A 19,005-nucleotide genomic window follows, 5' to 3' on the forward strand; every position below is an offset into this window, starting at 1 on the left:
GTGCTACAACCTCTCTATAAAGGGACCCTCTCTCGCGTTGGGGCTCGGAAATTAGAGCACATTGCCTAAAATTGAGGTCTCCGCGCACGCACACGCGCCGCTGCCATGAGCTGCATGTTCGTAGAGGAGACGCTCCGCAGGGCCGAGACGCCGTTGTTCTGGGTCGGTGCGCTCACCGTGGCCTGCCTGTCGGTGTGGCTGCTCTACAGGCTGCTCGCAGGCATCAGGATCTGGGTCCTGGGCAACGGGAAGCTGCTGTCGCCGAGGCTGGGCAAATGGGCAGGTGAGTTCGGTCACGTCCGGTTCCCCCACGCCACCTCCATCACGGTCATTGAGAGGACCGCGCAGGTTGGGACGCGAACTCGACGCATGAATGTCAGAACGGTGTTATTCGAGCCCAAAGTTCCCTCTGGGGGCGAGACGAGCTGCGTTCTGGCGCACTTGCGTGGTTTCATTCAGCGGGACGTTCGGCGTTGCGTAACGAGCGCAGGTGCGCTGCTGATTGACTGGGAGAGGTAATGGCCCTTCCACGCGTCGATAACGCAGCACTGTCTGCTGCTGTGGCGATCTACTCAGCGGTTTCACCCACATATGGGGCGCTGGGGAGGGGGGGAGGGGGGGGGGGGGAAGGATGCCCCACAGTGGTGAGCCAGGAGCCAAATTGCGCAGACTGTGCGCAGTTTTCAGTGAGCTCTTTAATGTGGGTGAGCGCTCAATCAGCGCGCTCCAAACCCACAGGAGTCCGTCCGCGTGACGCAGGACAAACCCAATAAAACGTGCCCTACATTGGATCGTTCTCATTGATCCGTCATTTCGTTCAGTTTATCCAACATGACTGCTTTGAAGTCCCCCACCCCGTTTGCAACGACTCTGGACCGGATGTGATTGATTTTGTCGCCGGTCTGTCTCGCGCGGGCGAGTTTCAGGTCTAATCGAAGTGCGTTCTGGCTCCGAGTCATGGGGAATCGCCCCGTCATGGCTTGACCCACTTCTTCATCAGTCTCCTGTGTGGAGGCTGCTGCGTCTGGAGCCTTTTGCTGCGTAATTTGCCTATAGCTCGTCGGGGTGGATCGATAATCTCCCCAGTTTCTTCATGTTATTTCTAAAACAATCATCCCCCAGATGGTTTGAATATTTGTCTCTTTTTTGGCCAAAGGAGGGATTGAAACGCGTGGTGTGTGTGGGGGGGCGCTATGCGGAGGAATACCAGAGCGCACCGATGAGTCATGAATTTGTTCATCGCTTAGTCATCAATGGTTGGTCAATTGATCCCCCCCTTCCGTTCATTCTCGTATCTTGTTTGATGTTTTCTTGCGCGCGCCACGGACAGTTTATGGGCTTTCTTTTATAACCATTAAATATTATATTGTGTGGAGAATAGGGGTTAGAATGATAATCCCCCAATCAGCAGCCTCCTTGTTCGGGGAAGCTATAATTATCTCTCCTTTTTGTTTCACCTGATCAGTTTGGAACAGGTGAACTTACAAACCACGCCCCGAAACGAGCTGCCTGCATGCAGCCACCAGTCGGACGAGTCTGGGAGTTATTTTCCAACCCGACGGTTGGAAGCGCGCTGTCTCATGCACGCCGGTCCGTTCTCGGCTGGTTGGACCGGACGCGCAGGTCCGGGCCGGTTGGGTTGGTTGGTTGTTGAAGAATTTGGGCGCCCGTCGCAACAGCCTTCTCCTGACGGTTGAGCGAACTTGGCAGCGATGTCTCTATTTTCAATGAGCCAAGAGCTTGTGCTATTTTTGGGAGTTCTAATCTGTTATAAAATGTCATGAGTTCTATTTTTACTCTGTTCGACCGTCTCCATTCCAAGTTGTTGCAAAAGTCTTTTATGAAAGTCTGGGCTTGTATTTAAACTCTGACTTAAAAGAAGATTCTTTATGATCTTTTAGAAGAGATTTATCGCGTGAAATCGTGTGCGTTGACGTTACGTCATCATTTCACTATTTCCACATGGCTGCCTCTGCAACGCGTGGAAAACAATTTTGTCGTCAGACAGGTTTCAGGTGGAAATAAAACAGTTTGTGCTGCATGAAAAAATGCATTCATTCATTTATGTTTAATTCTTATTTATATATAAATCTTTGCATTTATTTCCACGTATTTTACATTTTTGAAACTATATATTTTTAAATGTATACTCTTTATTTTAAAAACACGGAGTTGTTTTTAAATGTTCTCACTAGTACCAGAAACCGATGATGAACTTTTGGTGACGATCCAGAAGAGATCCTGTATTTGAAGTATTCGTTAACATTGCTGCAATGGAGTTTAAACATTTGTTCCTCAATATCTTGGGGTTATTGGCCTATCTTTATGGGATTTGACAGTCATGTAGAGCGGGGGGGGGGGGGGGGGGGGGGGGGGGGGGTTCTATCTCGCCACCGAATTTCACCCAGATCGGATCCAGAAGGTCAGGAAAAAATATTAAATTTTAACATTGAAACTCATTTAGGATTCAAGAATCAGTAAAAAAAATACATCAACTCTGATTCAGTGACTTTTCATGGTTGGTGTGTAAAGATACCAAGAACGATCTAGAACCTTTTGGTGCTGATCCAGATCACCGTGTGGACAGTGTAGATCCAGTTAGGAGGGGAACGAGCTGCTTGGAGGAGGTTTGCACTCGGAGTGCTTTTCTAGGTATTGATGCTTTATACATTGAAGTAAATCTCCATTATAGGGGGGTAAATTGGAGATTTCTCCACGGGTGGGGGGGTAGTGATGTGACGTGTCTTTGAAGCCCCCCCCCCCCCCCACACACACACACACCTTTAGCGTCATGGAGAGAAAGTGGTCCTGTTGTATAAGAAGGATGCAGCCTTTCATCAGAACAGCACCAGAGCAACACAGACCCGGGTCAGCGCTGATGCAAGAACTAAGTCCCCAGGAATGAGTGTTTAATTATGATCAGAATAAATCCAGTGTTTTCTGAATCGACTCGGACTTCATTCAGTGAGGAAGATGCACATCCGTGAATGAATTCCATCTGCCGCGATTGAGGCAGGGTCTCCGGCTCATCCTTGTGAATGTGCTTCCCCCTAGTGCTTTGTGTGGGTGGAGAGAGGAGAACGCTTCTGCTCGTATGATGAACATGCTCGGTGACACGTGCTGGACCCAGGGATTCTGGGTAAAAGAAACGAGGGAGGGAGGAAAAATCCGCTGCATCTCCCTCATCTGATGCTCACCCCCCCCCCCCCCCCCCCAATCCAAAACGTGTATCTGAGGCTGCAGTTCCATCCTCTTCTTCACTTTCCTTTGTCTCTCCATCTTTTCATTCTACATTCAGACAGATGGTGTTTGCAGCCTTTTCGGGGGGGGGGGGGGGGGGGGGGGGTTACTCTGGTTTTCTTAGTAACATGATATTTTTTTTATTCCTTTCTTTGAACAGATAATTAAATGCTCCCTGGCTGGAACTGATCACCATTATCGTCTTGTTTTTTTGATTAATTTTTAAGGTCAGAAATGGAATGGTGGGGGCATGACAATTTTTGTTCTGTACCAAATATAGATGCTGATTCTATCTTGGGCTCTGAAGTACGTGCCCCCCCCTCCCCATGTGATTCCCTCCCCTGCTATTTAAAGCAGCTTGTGCTGTTTGAATGCGTGCGTGTGGGGGGGTTGGCTCTTCTGCTGCATCCCTCCCATCTTTTTTTTTTGTTTTTTTTGCGGGGTAGGAGGGTCTGCTCATGGATAGGCGAGTTTGGGGTGCGACAGATTACATAACGGGAGCGGGGCATACAAGGACCGCAGTCTCTGCTCACAGAGAATCTTAATGGGGGTGTGTGTGTTTGTGCGCATTAGAAGTTGAATCCCGCCCCCCCCCCCCAAAAAACAAACTTCCTCTTCAACTGAAGCACTCAATCAGTTGATTTGACTTCATCAGTGAATTAACAGTTGCATTCATCTTCCCCCCTCCTCTTCCTCATGTCGACCTGGCTCGGACGATCTCCCCAGCTAACAGCAGGTGGGTGTTCCACCCTTTCCCCATCTTGGCTCATCTGATCAGACGTCGTGTTCCTTCCTGACCCGTGATGCCGGGTTCGGATGGAGGGATGAGGTGGGGGGGGCTTGTTGGTATTCAGGTGCTGCGGCAGGCAGGCAGCTCCCAGACGAGGCAGTGCAGGAGCGCTGCTATTTTTACTCCTGCTGCTTTTTTTAGACCCTCTGAATAGTGAGCAGGCAGCAGCAGAGGCTGCGCCGCTGCCATGGAGGGGGGGGGGGGTCAATGCCTCTGGATGTGATGTGCAGCATTAAGCACAGCAGAGCTGTGGTGCAAACGCGCCCCCTTCAGGGGGCTTCAGAGCCAGCATGGACCAGGATTCTAGGTCTTTGGAATAGGTGGGTGGGTGGGGGGGGGCGTTGGGTTCTGAAGACTGAATGAATGCCGTGCACACATCCCCTCCAACACGTGCGTGCATTCATGGCATCACACGCTGAGCCCCTCCCAGGTCTTTGGGAGGGGCTCAGCAGTCACCAGTCTGATGTGTCCCCCCCCCCCCCCCCCCGGCACACGGTCAGCCTTTGTTGTGCATCCCTGCGCGTCAGCCAGTCACGTGCTTGCTGCTTGCGTAGAAGCTTTTTGTTGCGTTACATCTGTCACAGACGCAACGCTCACGTGTGTGTGTGTGTGTGTGTGTGTGTGAGGGGGGGGGTAGGGTTATTATATTTCCTCTTATTTGATGATCCAAACTGCCGGAATTATTCCCTCTCAAACCGGTGGGTTTGAAACGTCCGAAGATATTTTCTAATTTGATGTGTTGGACTAAGAACAGCTGATATTTTAAAAGTGAGAGGGTATCTAAAACCTTAAGATTTGGTGTTGCCAGATTTGAGCTAATGTCACATTTAAAATGGGTGCATCCTTTGGACGCTTCTCTGATCCTTATTTAGATTTCAAAATCTCCACTGAATGACAAATCTGAAATCCAGCATATCTAGTAGTTGTTGAATGAGCCAATCGGGCGCCCTTCCTCCGTTTGGGTTCAACATTCTCCAGGTTTATGGAAATACTGACTTGAATGTCACGACTTTTCATTTTCTTTATCGTCTCGTTAACAGTTTTCGTAGAGATCAAAGTCTCACTCTGCGTTTGTTGGGCCTGTCTTCAGGTTCAGGTTCCGGACGGTGCTCGTGCACGTCGGGCGTTGCACAAGGTGTTGTTCCAGCACCTGAAACTCAGGAATTTCATTCATCCCAGCTGCCCTCTTTTGGGGGTTTGTTTGTCATGAATGAATGAATGCTTTGTTTCAAACATTTGACTATTAAGAGTCAAATATAAAAACAACAAACCGAAAACAAAGATAATAGTCAAAACCGGGTGTGACAGGAATGTGGTCGGTTCGCCGAGGCTCCCATTGTTGCGTTTCATGTCCTCCGTTCTATCCAGTTCTGCTTCAGCTGACGTGACCCGTCGTTCCTCCTCCTAAGGAACTGTCGCCCTGCGAGGAAATGATCCCGGGCGGCGCCCTCGTTCGGAGCTCCTCTTCTTGGTACAACGTGCCTCGGAAAGTTTCTCGCTGCTACTGATGAGCAGACGTGGAGCTCCAGTCGCGTTTCTGTGGGCTAACTGGTTTCTTGTTCCCATCCTGTCCTTTGTGATTCGTGCTCGGGAGACGAGAGGAGATTATTGCAGCTCTTGGCCGTTTTGAGAAGCTGTGCTCTGCGTCGCGTCGGAGTCCTGTATCTGATGGATTACATTTGACAAGAATAACTTGAGATTGCGGTATCCCCCCCTCCCCCCCCCCACAGCCATTTTACTTTGCAGCACATGCATCCACAGCAGGAGCCTGATTTGGTACGGCCCAAGCCCATTGAGGCTTTTCTGCCATGGAGCGATTCATTCTTAACACTGGGGGGGGTTTAAAAATAACCGGGGATTCTGTTCTCGTTTTTGCTTTTGACATTGTGCTTCTCTCTCTCCGCTCCTCGTCGCTCATTCACTCACTTGTTCTCCTCCGCCGCCATCTCTGTTCTGTTTCTCCTTCACTCATTCGTTCTCCTGCTTCACTCCGGTTCTATTTTTAGCCGCCCCTAGGATCCCTCCTCGCCCTCCCCTCCTCCTTTCTGCTGCTCCACGTTCGTCATTGCTCCCGCCTCCCCGCCTCCCTGCATCCCCTCTCTCATCTCTTTGCTACAGAATGTCCTCTACCTCCATTAATCTTTCATCAAGCTCTGCCAATAATATATTCATGATGCACAACTGTGCGTGTAAATTTATGACGGCCCCCAATCCCTGTTCGCCACGCCACCTTTTTTGTTGTTGTTCTGTCTGTTTTTCTGCCTCCCTTGTTCTTCTTTCCCTCCTCCCATCCGGCCTTTCTCGCCCCGTCCTCCCGTCAGTCAAGAAGATGCTGAGGTTGATGGGCAGTTTAAAAATAGCCCGGCTTGCCTGACGAGGTGAGGGGAACTGAACGCAAGAACATCGGCCCCCGTCCTCTTTGCACCAACCTTTCTTTGCATCTCTTCCTCCGGTCCGCCCTGGTTTTCCATCTTTCTCTATCCTAAACCTGAGTCTGAAATGCAAATGAATTTGATTCTGGGAGAGGAATTGTGAAAATCCGTGAACCTAAAGGCTTCAGCTCATGAGAGGAGCTTCTTATCAACCCTGTAGCAGTCGGTACTTCACGCCAGCTTCAATACCACATCCTCCCCCCCCCCCCCCCCCCCCCGTAGGACCCCCCTCTTTGAGAACGGTTGCCCTTTAACCTCGTCTTAAGGCCACATAAGAAGGGCGTGTCTGCCGATGGCGGCGCTTCATGTGAAATCCCATATAATGCCACCGGGCGGTGACGGTGTGTCGTAAGATTTAGCCGTGCAGCAGCCGGATCAGATCTCGGTAAACCTTTTCAGAAAGTCGTGGCACCTGCGATTTAAATGGGCCAGAATCTGACTTGACCTTTGACCTGCAGCCTAGGACCAACACTAACCTGCAACTCCTGCTTCTGTCTCTCTACAGTGGTGACGGGAGCCACCGATGGAATCGGGAAATCCTATGCGGAGGAGGTGAGTCTCCTGGACAGGAAAACTGACTCACACACACGCACACACACACGCATTGTGCATTCATAGGCCACGGCAGGGCCTACAGGCATGTTGTGAAACACTCTTCTCACACATACTTGGGAGTCCGTCTCTCTGCTGGATTTACACTTCCACTAAAGTTTCCAGGAGTGTGGGCAACTTTGGGTTTAAAGTTCCTGTCTCTGCTCGTTGTCACCAAAACGCTGACTCGTGTCGTTTCCTTCCTAGCTGGCACGCCGAGGATTCGCCATGGTCTTGATCAGTCGCACCCAACTCAAGCTGAATCGCGTGGCCAAGTCGATTGGTAAGTGTGTGTGTGTGTGTGTGTGTGTCACGGAACATCATGCGAACCTCTTCGGGTGAGGATGTGTGTGTGTATGATCGGGCAGCGATGTGCAACCTCCCACCCCGGAAGTGGGGTGTCGCAGGCTTGGATTCGGGGGCAAACCCTCGACATCGGGATTGGGAATATATGTTCGAACGGAGAAACGAGACGTGAGCGTTGCAGGCTGATTTCTTTTTTTCCTACATTCTCGGTACGACGGAAGTCGGATGAAGTCCTGATTATAGACGCAAGCGGACCAACCTGTTTCTACGAGGAAAGGCTGCAGCTTATAAATATCTCATTCATGAGCGCAGAGGCTTGGCGCTGGTGCGAGACGGGAACTCTTCACCATCTTCCTTGCGGGCACGTTTCCAGATCTGTAACGAGGACGGAATAGGAATGTTCCACCGGTGCCCTCTCCCTGACTCGCTCGGTGTCCGTCTGTCTCCCACAGTGCGTTACCCCTGTCGTGCTTCAGGTCTACACGGGGGGGCGGTGGGGTAGTCACGAGCCGGGTGTGGCATGCCAAACTCTGTTACTCCTCCTTCATGATTAGTCTGTCAACGCCAGCCTTTTCCATGTAGCCGGGCAAAGCACCCGTACCTTCATTGTGATTATTAATCGTCTCGAATGCTTTTCGTCGTCTACCTTGCTGACCAGAAATGCTCCCTCTAATCTGGCAGCGTTGGCCTCGGTGCTTTTTGACCTGGACTCAGTGGCTCTGATGTTTTACAATAATCTCAACCAGATGATGATGATGATGGCAGTGAAGGGGGCGTCCGCCCCGAACCTCCCTTTGTCTTTCTACACGCAGCCCTCCTAGGTTCCCGCCGTCTGTTTGTCGCCTCTCGACCCTGACTACTCTGACGGTACGACTCGTTATCGAGGCACATCCCAGGAATTTTCCTCTCCTCGCTCTCCCCACCGCCGATCAGCCAGTCTTTGGACAATAAATTCTAATTGCTGCAGGCGTCGAACACGAGGGGAGGTGGAGGGAGGAGGAGATGTGGGGGAAGCGCTGGTGGTTCTGTCTGTTGGTGCACAGCGCCATCCCAAGTTCAAGTCTGACATCGCCTGGATTCGCATCCCGTTCGTTTCAGTGGATTGAGGGATTTTAATCTCTGTTGTTAGGCCGAGTGATCCTGACTGACTTTGTGGCACATGAAGGCCTGACGTTGGTGATATCACTGAAACCATAGGACTGACGGATGCTTGTTTGTCCCTTCAGAGGAGCAGTTCCGCGTGCCAACCAAGACCATTGCAGTTGACTTTGGCAAGATTGACATCTACTCCAAGATCGAGGAAGAGCTGGACGGTCTGGAGATCGGCGTTCTCGGTAAGAACTCATTTTTTTAAAGACTTTGCTGATGACTTTTAGGGTCAATTTCCGCTTCACTGTATTCAGAAAATGTTCACTTAGTCCTGTTTTTACTTGCTTCAATAGCAAGAGTTCAGCTGTAGCAAACCTCTCTGCTGGGAGTTGCTGCCTAGAGAAACTTCTTGTTGCTGGTTTTAAGCTCTTATTTTTTCATAAATAATTTTGACATTTCGATCAGAAATTAATTGTCGGTTCACGGTTGCACTTATTTGTCTGCCACGCTGTGCTTTTTAAGTTGTGCCTTTTGAGGAATCTATTTTATTTGTATTTTCTTGTCTTCTCCTCTGTGAGGTGTGGCTGCTGCCACCTGCTTGCTTTTGCTGCCACCTTGTGGTGGAAGTTCAAACCCCTCTGATCTATTCAGCACCACGTCATTTTGTGCAAGCAGCAGGATAATTGTCTTTTGTTGTCAACAGTCAACAATGTGGGTGTGTCCTACGCCTATCCCGAGTACTACCTCCAAATCCCTGACCTGGAAAATGTGAGTTTCATTTTCCACCTCCTGGTGGGGGGAATTCTGTCATGGAGCCGTGGTTAGCGGCGCAGTGTGAACATCACTCTGGCTGACTGGTGCCTTCTGTTTCAGTTCATCACAAACATGATCAATGTCAACATGACGTCGTTGTGTCAGGTAAGCCGGTCTCACACTTACACGCCTCCGGGTGGAAAAATTCCAAATGCCTTCGGCTCGCTCCGCATCTCTATCCTGCCTCAAGTATTCTCTGGAAGCTTTATTTGTGGGAGCTTTCTGCTTCACTTCTCCCCTTTCTGTTTCTTCTTTCTCTTCCCCCCCCCCCCCCCTCTCCTCTTCTGCTGTTTCTAACACAGTACCTGCAGTGTCTCGGTTGTTCCCAAAGCAACGGTGGACTACACCAACGCTGTCTGTACTCGCCACCCACGCATCTCTCTCCTTTTTTTTTTTTTTTTTTTTTTCTAAATAGAACATCTTCTGCTGCTTTCCAAACCCTCTTGTTTCTCCTTCCCAGTTCTTTGTTTTTGTGTGGCTGCTGTGGTTAATAAACTTTCCTTTGTGTCTGTAGATGACTCGTTTGGTGCTTCCCAGAATGGTTGAGAGGTGAGTGGAATGAAAGGCTTCCATGTTTTGCGACGCGACTGCAGTCAAATATCGGTGTTGTGAATGAGGCACGGGGGATCTCAAAATGAAAGGCCCGTTTTTCTTGAGGATAGCATTTTGGTGGATTTACTCTTTAGATGTGGCTTTCGTAAAGGAGGGCAAGAAATCCCTCACCAACCCTTCCCGTCACTGCATCTCTTTCCCTCGCCTCCTTTGTTCCCAATGCTGACAAGCTTTCAATTCACACAAAGTGCTCTTCCCACCTGATTGGCTGCTCGGTTCCCATGTGACTCCCGCCGGCCAATCACAGCACAGGCACATTTGGTGCCGTGTGAGGCTGGAGCGTCGCTCCACTACATCACTGCAGCAACAGGCTGCCATGGCAACACATAGGGCCACTACCTCACTGTTTAAGTGTGTGGGGCATTACTTTGTGTGTGTGTGTGTGTGGGGGGGGGGGGGGGGGCGGCACAGGGCTCCCATTTAGACCTGGAAAACCATTGAAAGTTTTTGAATTTGGAGAAATATTGGCCTATGAAAATGTGTTGTGGTGTTCTGGCATCAGGGCGTTGCATCCTGAGGAACGTCTTGCACTATAGATGTGTGACATCATTAAAGTGGAGGATGTTGGACAAGTCTCACTTCCTGGAATCATATTGGATTATGTGTCTCTCGGGAGGACAAGCGGTGAATCTGGACTCTTAAATGTCTTGTTTTTAGGTCTAAAGGTGCCATCCTGAACATCTCCTCTGCCAGTGGCATGTTCCCCATCCCTCTGCTTACAGTCTATTCCTCCACTAAGGTGGGTGCGACATCCGTACTCGTCTGTCACTGTCTTCCAACAACATTTCTGTCATTTGGAGATTACGGTAACATTTTACAGGTGGATTTTGCAAAAGCTGAACATCTTTCATCCTTTTCTGAGTACAGGCGTTTGTGGATTTCTTCTCTCGCTGCCTTCAGGAGGAGTACAGGCGTCAAGGCATCATCGTTCAGGTGAGTTTGGAGCTTGTCTGATTGGTTAATCCTTCTCCTCGGATGTGTTGTTTCTAAACCAAATCCTACATGTTGCTCCCAGCCAGTCCACCCTGAAGACTGTGGAATGAACCACCTTTAAGATCCATTTTTTAAGGCAGAGGAATGTTTGAAAACCTTTTTCTTTTTTCCACTCAGAACTTATTTGTTCTGTTTTTAGCACCCTCTGGTTCCTCATGCGCCACCCTGTGGTCGAAATGTGTATTAGAGTTTCACCTGAGCAAACCCTGAGTGTTTTGTTTTTTTTACTCCATTTAGTTTCACATCTTCGCGATAACATTACGTTCCAAAAAGTAAGGAAATGCAGGACTTTCCTTGGAAAAAGGCTCATCGATGCCAGACGAGCATGTCTCTTTTCCAGGTCTTTTTTTCACTAATGACTATTTCTTTGTGTAAATGAGTCCATTTTCAGTCACAGTTGTGCTGTACGTTTTTCCATAGTGAATGTCCTTCAGTTGTTGACTCAATTGCTTTACTGTTGGTGGTATGGCATTTTTCTAATAACCAATAACGGTACTTTAATGGGTAAGGATTGAAAAATACATTAAAAATCAAGGCGGTCCTACGTGCGTTTTTGTCTGATAATCAAACTGGTAAAAGTATTTAGTCAAAATGCATCAGGGAAAAACTCAGAGTCCAGACCCTCAAGGTCACATCATATTTGCTCATCTGTGGGGCTTAAAAAATGAACTGTTGGTGCCAGGAGGGCTTTGAGTTGTAAAGCTAATTTCATTAATTTGTTTTGTCTTCAGAGTGTGCTGCCTTTCTTTGTTGCCACAAAAATGACTCGTATCAGGACTCCCACTCTAGACAAGCCCACCCCAGAGCGCTATGTGGCGGCCGAACTCAACACCGTGGGTCTGCAGACCCAGACCAACGGCTATTTCCCCCACGCCGTCATGGTAGGAAGTCGAATCTTAATTTCTCAACCTATAAATTATATATATATATATATATATATATACGCATCAACTAAAGTTGCTCCGTTTTTCTTATGGAGTGTCTGACATCCTCATTTGTTTGCTCCCTCACAGGGTTGGGTGACCACCAGGCTGGTGCCAAGCAGCATTGTCATCTCCCTGGGAGCCCGGATGAACCGTCTGCAACGTACCGGATATCTGCAGCGGAGAAAGCTGCGAGAGCAGAGAAATGGTACAAGTTTGAAGAATGAATAAAGGGTGCTGCTGGAAGCTGAGCCAGTGTTCTGCCTTTCCATTCAAGGAAAGGGATTTTTGTGTGATCGGTCCTCTGGCGTTGCTTGATAGTTCACCTTTGTGCCTTCAGTGAAAATGCACATCAAAGTGTGACTGTTTTTAAAACTTGTGCCCTGATGTATTTGTCCAGAGATGAAAACCAAAAGAAGGCAGGAGCTGGAACCATGATTAAAATGCTGCTTTTATAGAAGGACGTTAAAACTTGACACTGATGGTGAAATCATAGCTTTACAAATTGTAGTGATTAATAGTAATTTGTTATTCCTGCTGTTGTAAGCAGTGAAAAGTGGTGGTGGTGGTGTTTGTTTTTATATCTAATTCCATATGCAGAGTTATTTATTTCATATGGCATTAACACATGAGCCAAACACCTCTTTGTCTGTCTGTCTGTTCCATCAGTGCAAGCCATCGAAAGATGGTGACCTCTGCTTCTCGTGCCAGGGAGCATTTTACTGAACTATGTTGTCATGCATCGGCTCCTCTCAAAATGTGTTTACAGTACATTTAAAATAATGCTTTGTGGTGGGTTGTTGTTGCACCGATGTACCACTTGTGAAGTTTTGTTACTTTTGAATTAAATGCAAGTGCCTTCTGATATTAATGCTGGCCATTGAGATTCGACGAGCAGGTATTGACTGGTTGTACTTGTTTTGAATGTCATTCAATTATTCCCTCTATTTGCTGTCCTTTCGTAATCAAATGCCTCGCACGTTTAAATCATTCAATGTTTAGAAATTATTTCATAGAGCTGAACATTTTGTAGCGATGTCTGTGCCGTCACATTTGCCTACAGGCTGGAAAACAAAACTTTATGCACATTTGAGTACCCAAATATAAGTTGATATAACATGTCCAAGTATGGTGCCTTGTATATGCTTTTTCTTGTGTAAAGACTCTTTTTAAATGTTTAGATATTCTAATTGTTACATGTAAAATGCACAGCTTGCATACTGCAGGTTTTTTTTTTATTTTATGGTCTGTTAATAAAAATAATTAAATAAATGCTAACGGGGTGAAGTGGAGAAAGTTGATTTGCTGTGGTTACCCATCACGGGACAAGCCGGAAGTACAGTAGTATTGTCTACTTTTTCCCTAATCATAACCCCCCGGTCGCGGTAATCTGAACGAAATTACACATTTGTTTTTTTGTCAGATATATTTAAGCATGGCAACGTGAAATTGTATCACATTGCGAAAGTCATGGAGAACTTCCGAGTGCAGTGATATTCAATTTCTATTTTTGGTACTTTAGAATGTATAGTTGAAAGGAAAATGATGAATGTTGTACACCTAAAACTTTGTTTACTTCCTGCACATCAGACAAAAAAAAAAGTGTTACAACTGTTGGGGACCCCTTTTTAAGGTGAGATTTATCCTAACGATGTGAAGAAAAATCGATTTGAAACCGAGAGGGGGGGGGAAAGAACTGCCGGAACCTGTTTTCATTTCTCAGTTCCGGGTCGGTCTCCTCTTTGTGATGCACACGCGCCTCGGCTGCCATACCTGTGTGTTTATGTAGAGTTCTCCTTTCTACCAGTGCCTGGTAACTTCGGTAAGTTAGTAAAATATTTATTTCAACCTTTGACATGCCGCTGTTTTTGTTTATCACATTGGCTGAACGTTTGTTAAAGTAGCTTTCGGCAGCTTTGGCTAATTTAGCTTGGGAGCTGCCTGGCTAGCGAAGGATCAGAAAAGGGTACAGATTTCGGATCACAAACGACGCAGTAGAATATGTATAAATCTAAAAATAAACTAAACTAATGTAGGAATATGCGCTACTTTGAAACAAGTTATTTTCAGCATACTTAATTCAATAGTCCCAAAACAATATTTGTTAAATGCCTTCATAACTGGTGACAAGTTATCCTTATCTCCTCTGGAAGCCAATGGCATTATAAAGTGTGTCTAGTGAAATGTTTGCGTTTTCCTTCATCGTCCTGCAGATGTGATGTCGGATAAGCGTCAGCGCGCACGAGTCCAGGGTTCCTGGGCCAAACAGCTGCCAAGACGAACAGGTCATTTGCGGATCAGAGAACTCTGTTGTATTGGTTGGTTTCGCTGACAATAGTTAGTTTTTTCCATTTGCAGAATACTAAAAATATATGGATAATGTGAAACGAAATTTCACTGTCATCTAAATAAGATTGATGATGTATTAAAGTCCGATCTGGATCCAAGTAACATTCTAGATCTGGTGATTTGGAATGTTTGAATTCGTATCTGTACGACCCCTGTGAATATAAAATATGTATAAATATGTTTGGTAGTTTGTGCTTTATATATGTAAATGACTGAAAAAGCTCCATCTAACAATGGTACACAACGTGGAACCATGTAGGGTTCCTCTGCCATAAACACAAATATAACATAAACACAATCCCAAGTTTATTTAAAGTCCATCAATGAGTTTTGGTTTAATCCCATGAACGCTGGACAGAGGCCAAAGAAAAACATGTTCTTAGTTCTGTTAACCTTTCTGATATGCAGAAAACTGCGATATATATTTATTTTGGTATTTGTTGTGCAGTCCCAAACATCCAAGCAACCCAAGATGTTGCTCCTCCTGCAGCATCTTGGGGAGGAGGGCCACAGCAAACACATCAGACATTTGAGTTTCAACAACCTTCAAAGGTACAAAATCAGTAGAATATTTGGGCCGTTTTTGTTTTTACTGCCTGTTTAATGATTTACAAGGAGCTGCTTATGTGTACTTTTTTTTTTCCCCACTGCAGCCCATTAGAGCCGTTCCTCCAGAGAAGGTGATCGAGTAAGTGACACTTCTGAGTGACGTTTGGATTGATAGTGAATGGATGGATCAATTTCAAATTCATTTGACTATTATTATGGCATTTTGGCTCCTTGTCTGGTCGTGTGCAACATATCAGGCTAATGCGGTTATTTGTCTGTGGTTAGACAGGCAGGTGATTACGACATCAGTCATGGACCTTCAGGAGTGTCCAGGTGAGGACATTGCAGACAGAACCTTTATTCGTGCGACAATAATTATATTACTCCCAGACCGGTAGAGCTGACAAAGCTGTAATTTAATCTGAGTTCCACTAGATGGCACAACACATTGTTCCAAACCTGATTGCTCACGTTCAGCCTTCACATGTGACATCAGCGAGACAAACATAACATTTTTCGATACTGTTTTTTTTTTTTTTATACTTGGAAAAGCAAAATTACGATGCAATGTATGAGCCGAAGGCTCAGCAACGCTGAGAATGCCTTCCAGGGGAGACTGTGTGATTTCAAACGTGGTTTAATAGTCGGCCTTGTCTTTCCATCTGTCCAGTCTGCGGCTGCAGCCTGGGTTCCTTGCTCCAGAAGAGGCTGACTGGATATTCAGTAAACTGTTATCAGAGCTTCCGTGGTCCCAGAAGACCAACTACAGACCGGGTCAGTACCAGGGATGGAAGAATGGGCAGAATGGAAGACGTGAGATAGTGAGACAGTGATGGAAACCTCCCAACTACCATGGGGATTCTCTGGGGTGGGTTTGCTTATTTTTCTGATTTATTTTCCAACGTGTAGCTTATGATGAGCAAATGCTTCATTCAAGGCAGTTAAAGGATGCTATCCCTTCATCGGCCACCTCGCCGACATCCTCTTTGGTTCATCCTCTCTTCTTATTAAAGCTCCTTGGCTCAGTTTTTCCAACCATTGCTCAGACCCTATGCTGGCTCTTGTGAGTGGCCTAATCTTCTGTTGCTCTTTTCCTTCTGATGGCTCCCTGTTAGAGAGAGCGGCTTTCAAAAGATGATGAATGGCCGCACATATTTATAGCTATTCCGTTGCTGTGAAACTGCTATGACTGATAGATAGATGGTTGTTTCTTTTTATGCAAACTGTCCACAGCTGCTGTTTAAATATAAGAAAAAAGACATTTGTTCTGCAGGCGGTTGAGAGCTAAAGGTGTGTTGCTTTGTGTGTGTGTGTGTGTGTGTGTGTGTGTGTGTGTGTGCTGTGTAGGTCAGACATACGATGAGCCCAGACTGACCTGCTGGTACGGAGCGCTGCCCTACACCTACTCCCACTCCACCATGGCTGCAAACACGCAGGTGAGAAACACGTTCCGCATCGTTTTACTGGAGAACCTCGTTTGCTTTTTAGCATTTTTCATGGCTTGTTGTTTTTTTCCCCCCCCATTTTCATCAATTAGCATTGTTCTTTCCTGAACATTTTACATTTCCTTTCCTCATAGTGGCATCCTCTGCTGGCCTCCGTTCGCCAGGCGGTGGAGCAGGCGAGCGGCCGCACCTTCAACTCGCTGCTCTGCAACTTGTACCGGGACGGACACGACGGCATCGGCTGGCACAGCGACGACGAGGCCTCCTTGGGCGTCAAGCCCGTCATCGCTTCTCTCAGTCTGGGGGACACCAGAGTGTTCAGCCTCCGCAAGCAGCCTCCACCGGTGAGCCGATGGGAGTGAATCAAGTTATTAACTCTATCATCTCCTGAAGACTCCTCATCTTGTCGTTAAAGCCTCCGTGGCGTTTATTAAGGCTTGTTTTATTATCCTTCCCGATGCTAGCTTTAAACCGAGCTCCCAGCAGCCAGTAAGTGAAGGGAAACGGCAAAAGGTCAGAAAGAGTTGCAGGTTTTGGAAGGCCAAATAAATGCTTTATGAGACCACCTTAATGAATACGGCGAGCTTGGATTAAAGCTTAACATCAGGAAAGAGAATAAAACGAGCCTTAATAAATGTGCACGCCGTCGTTCTGACCTTTTTGTTGTTTCCCACAAGTGAGTTTGGTAGCGGTCGACTGTGCGTCATCTCTGATTTCTGCTTTAGGAGGAGAGTGGTGATTACACCTATGTGGAGAGGGTCCGGGTTGCTCTGAGTCACGGGACGCTTCTGCTGATGTCAGGAGCCACTCAGGATGATTGGCAGGTAGGCTCCACCAATCAAATGCGAGAGCCCAATGCAGGTGAACTGGTCATACATGAGAGCATCGGCCGCTGGACTCCGGGTTAGATCAGAAGGTAAAGACTGTTAAACTAGCCGATCTTTGGGAAACGGGTTTGTTTTATGGGGTGGTCTACTTCCTGCCTCTGTGTGAGTGTGAAATGACTTTGGACTCGACACACGTGAGAGACAGTCCTGTGTTCAAGACACTCAAGACACTTAGGGAAAGTGTAAATTGAGAAGAGTGGGAGAAAAACAAAAGGGATGAGGGATTAATAAAAGTGGAGAAGCACTGTGTGACGGTGGAAGAGTTTCAAACGAGGGAGAAGGTCACCGGTGTTTTATGGCGGCGCCTCCCTGAGCGTCTCAACAAAGGTTCAAAGATCTGAGCAGAGACAGTAGATCACACCATCCAGTAATTTCTCCGTCCTTTTCTGCCTAATAAAAAGCGTCTTTGCTCGGTGAGACAGGTTTGTACGGGAGAGCTAAATATTTAGCTAAACCTGTCGCTCCTCCTAAAGTACTTCATGTGTTTGAGAGCGGCTACGGGGCTGCTAACGTCTTTAGCACTCGTGTGTTGTCACGTGACCCGTGCAGAACATCTTCATCTAATGCCTCTTGTGCCTGCCGGAATTATTTGACTTGTAGTAGTCAAATAGGTATTTTACTGTTGGGTCTCTCTGTCGCCACCAGCATCAGGTGGCGAAGGAGTACCATGATCGAGGCCCACGCATCAACTTGACCTTCAGAACCATCCACGCCGAGCCAGAGGGCCACAGACCGGGGACAAAGCTGCGATTCACGGCCAAGTAAACCCTCAGGGTCAGGTACTTGAGGGTCGAGGAAACTGCGTGCTGTGGTTCTGCGTTTACTCCAAACACAGATACACACGTGTGGATCTGATTGGCTGGAGGACGGCCAAGAATTAAAACTGTAGAACCCGAGGAGAGGACGGGTGGAGAACGTCAGCACATTGTGTTACATGGGCTTCAGACAGTAATGTGCTGAAGTCACGCGGCTCCCATGTGGGATTGTCAGAACGTGGTTATAAACGGAGTAATTGCCGTTTTAAGTCACTTGGATTGAAGCTTTTAATTTCTTCTTTCCCTTTCATTTCTGGAAATTGCTTTCATTAAAAGACGCTGTTGCTGTCAATGCGACGCGACCTAAATTATTTCCTGTGTTACAATCTTGGAGAACTTTTAGTAGAAAGTATATCCGCCATAAAAAAAGAAGGAACAAGCAAAGTGGCCATTTGGACCAATTACGACTCCGTCAGGCTGCATTTGGACAAGATTGGTTCTGACAAATCCCTCAAGGATGTCGTTCTTTCTTAACCCTCTGATAAATGGAGAGCCAGATGAACGAACACACACGGTTTCAGGTGGTGCATGTGTTATTTATTTATTTTTTTTGGGGGGGGGGGGGTTGTAAATGCAAATCACCATAGCTCTCTCTTTGTGAAGTGTTTGTTCGAGACAAACGGTTCCACACGAGCAAGCTGAGCTGCTGTCTCAACATGGAAACTTTAAGAACCCACAGAAATGAAGGAATCAAACCAAACAATTTGGGTCACGAGGTTGCCATAGTTACAGGCTTAAACTGCGCAGAATAAGAATCTTTGACTGCAATAAGAATGTTTGTGTGGACAGTTTGGGGCCTTTTCCAAATGTATTCTGTAGATCTGAAATAAACAAGCACTTCCATAACTTCTCCTGTGTTCTAATAATGATTGATAAAACATTTCATTGACTTTATAGATTCAAACCTTCATTCTGAGCTGCCGCGTTCTACAGATGGGAAGGTTCAAACCAAATACAGCGTCGTGATTGGGATGTCTGTGACTTAAATATGCTGCATGTGTGTGTGTTTGCAAAACACACGGATGAACTGGCTGAAGATCTGAGGCTGGAGAGTTTGTGCAACAGTTGCCATCGGAATCAAATATGTGGTTTATCTGTTTTGTGCAGAGCCGTTCATTTCAAGGTCCTGAAAAGGACCCGAATGGCAGCAGCTCAGCCAGACACCACGGAG

The 19,005-nt window shown here is 47.0% G+C and overlaps 2 protein-coding genes across 3 annotated transcripts; both read left to right on the forward strand.

Moving 5' to 3' along the window:
* Nucleotides 1–64: 64 nt before the first annotated feature.
* Nucleotides 65–13,074, forward strand: hsd17b12a (hydroxysteroid (17-beta) dehydrogenase 12a). Its single transcript, XM_068739076.1, has 11 exons — nucleotides 65–283; nucleotides 6,968–7,014; nucleotides 7,261–7,336; nucleotides 8,586–8,693; nucleotides 9,152–9,216; nucleotides 9,322–9,366; nucleotides 9,776–9,810; nucleotides 10,531–10,612; nucleotides 10,741–10,806; nucleotides 11,598–11,747; nucleotides 11,880–13,074. The coding sequence occupies exons 1-11, from the start codon at nucleotides 106–108 to the stop codon at nucleotides 12,018–12,020; spliced, it is 993 nt and encodes a 330-aa protein (XP_068595177.1). The 5' UTR covers nucleotides 65–105; the 3' UTR covers nucleotides 12,021–13,074.
* A 496-nt stretch (nucleotides 13,075–13,570) lies between these two features.
* Nucleotides 13,571–18,680, forward strand: alkbh3 (alkB homolog 3, alpha-ketoglutarate dependent dioxygenase). Of its 2 annotated transcripts, XM_068739527.1 has the most exons (10): nucleotides 13,571–13,611; nucleotides 14,003–14,074; nucleotides 14,587–14,690; nucleotides 14,792–14,826; nucleotides 14,973–15,020; nucleotides 15,358–15,461; nucleotides 16,035–16,123; nucleotides 16,267–16,476; nucleotides 16,858–16,956; nucleotides 17,665–18,680. In XM_068739527.1, the coding sequence occupies exons 2-10, from the start codon at nucleotides 14,008–14,010 to the stop codon at nucleotides 17,782–17,784; spliced, it is 876 nt and encodes a 291-aa protein (XP_068595628.1). In that variant the 5' UTR covers nucleotides 13,571–13,611; nucleotides 14,003–14,007; the 3' UTR covers nucleotides 17,785–18,680. The 2 variants fall into 2 exon arrangements, with proteins under 2 accessions (XP_068595628.1, XP_068595629.1); XM_068739528.1 differs by lacking the exon at nucleotides 13,571–13,611 and having other exon boundaries at nucleotides 14,008–14,074; nucleotides 14,602–14,690.
* The last annotated feature ends 325 nt before the right edge of the window (nucleotides 18,681–19,005 follow it).

Source organism: Brachionichthys hirsutus, chromosome 5 (genome assembly GCF_040956055.1).
Source record: "Brachionichthys hirsutus isolate HB-005 chromosome 5, CSIRO-AGI_Bhir_v1, whole genome shotgun sequence".
NCBI classification, from domain to species: Eukaryota; Metazoa; Chordata; class Actinopteri; order Lophiiformes; family Brachionichthyidae; genus Brachionichthys; species Brachionichthys hirsutus.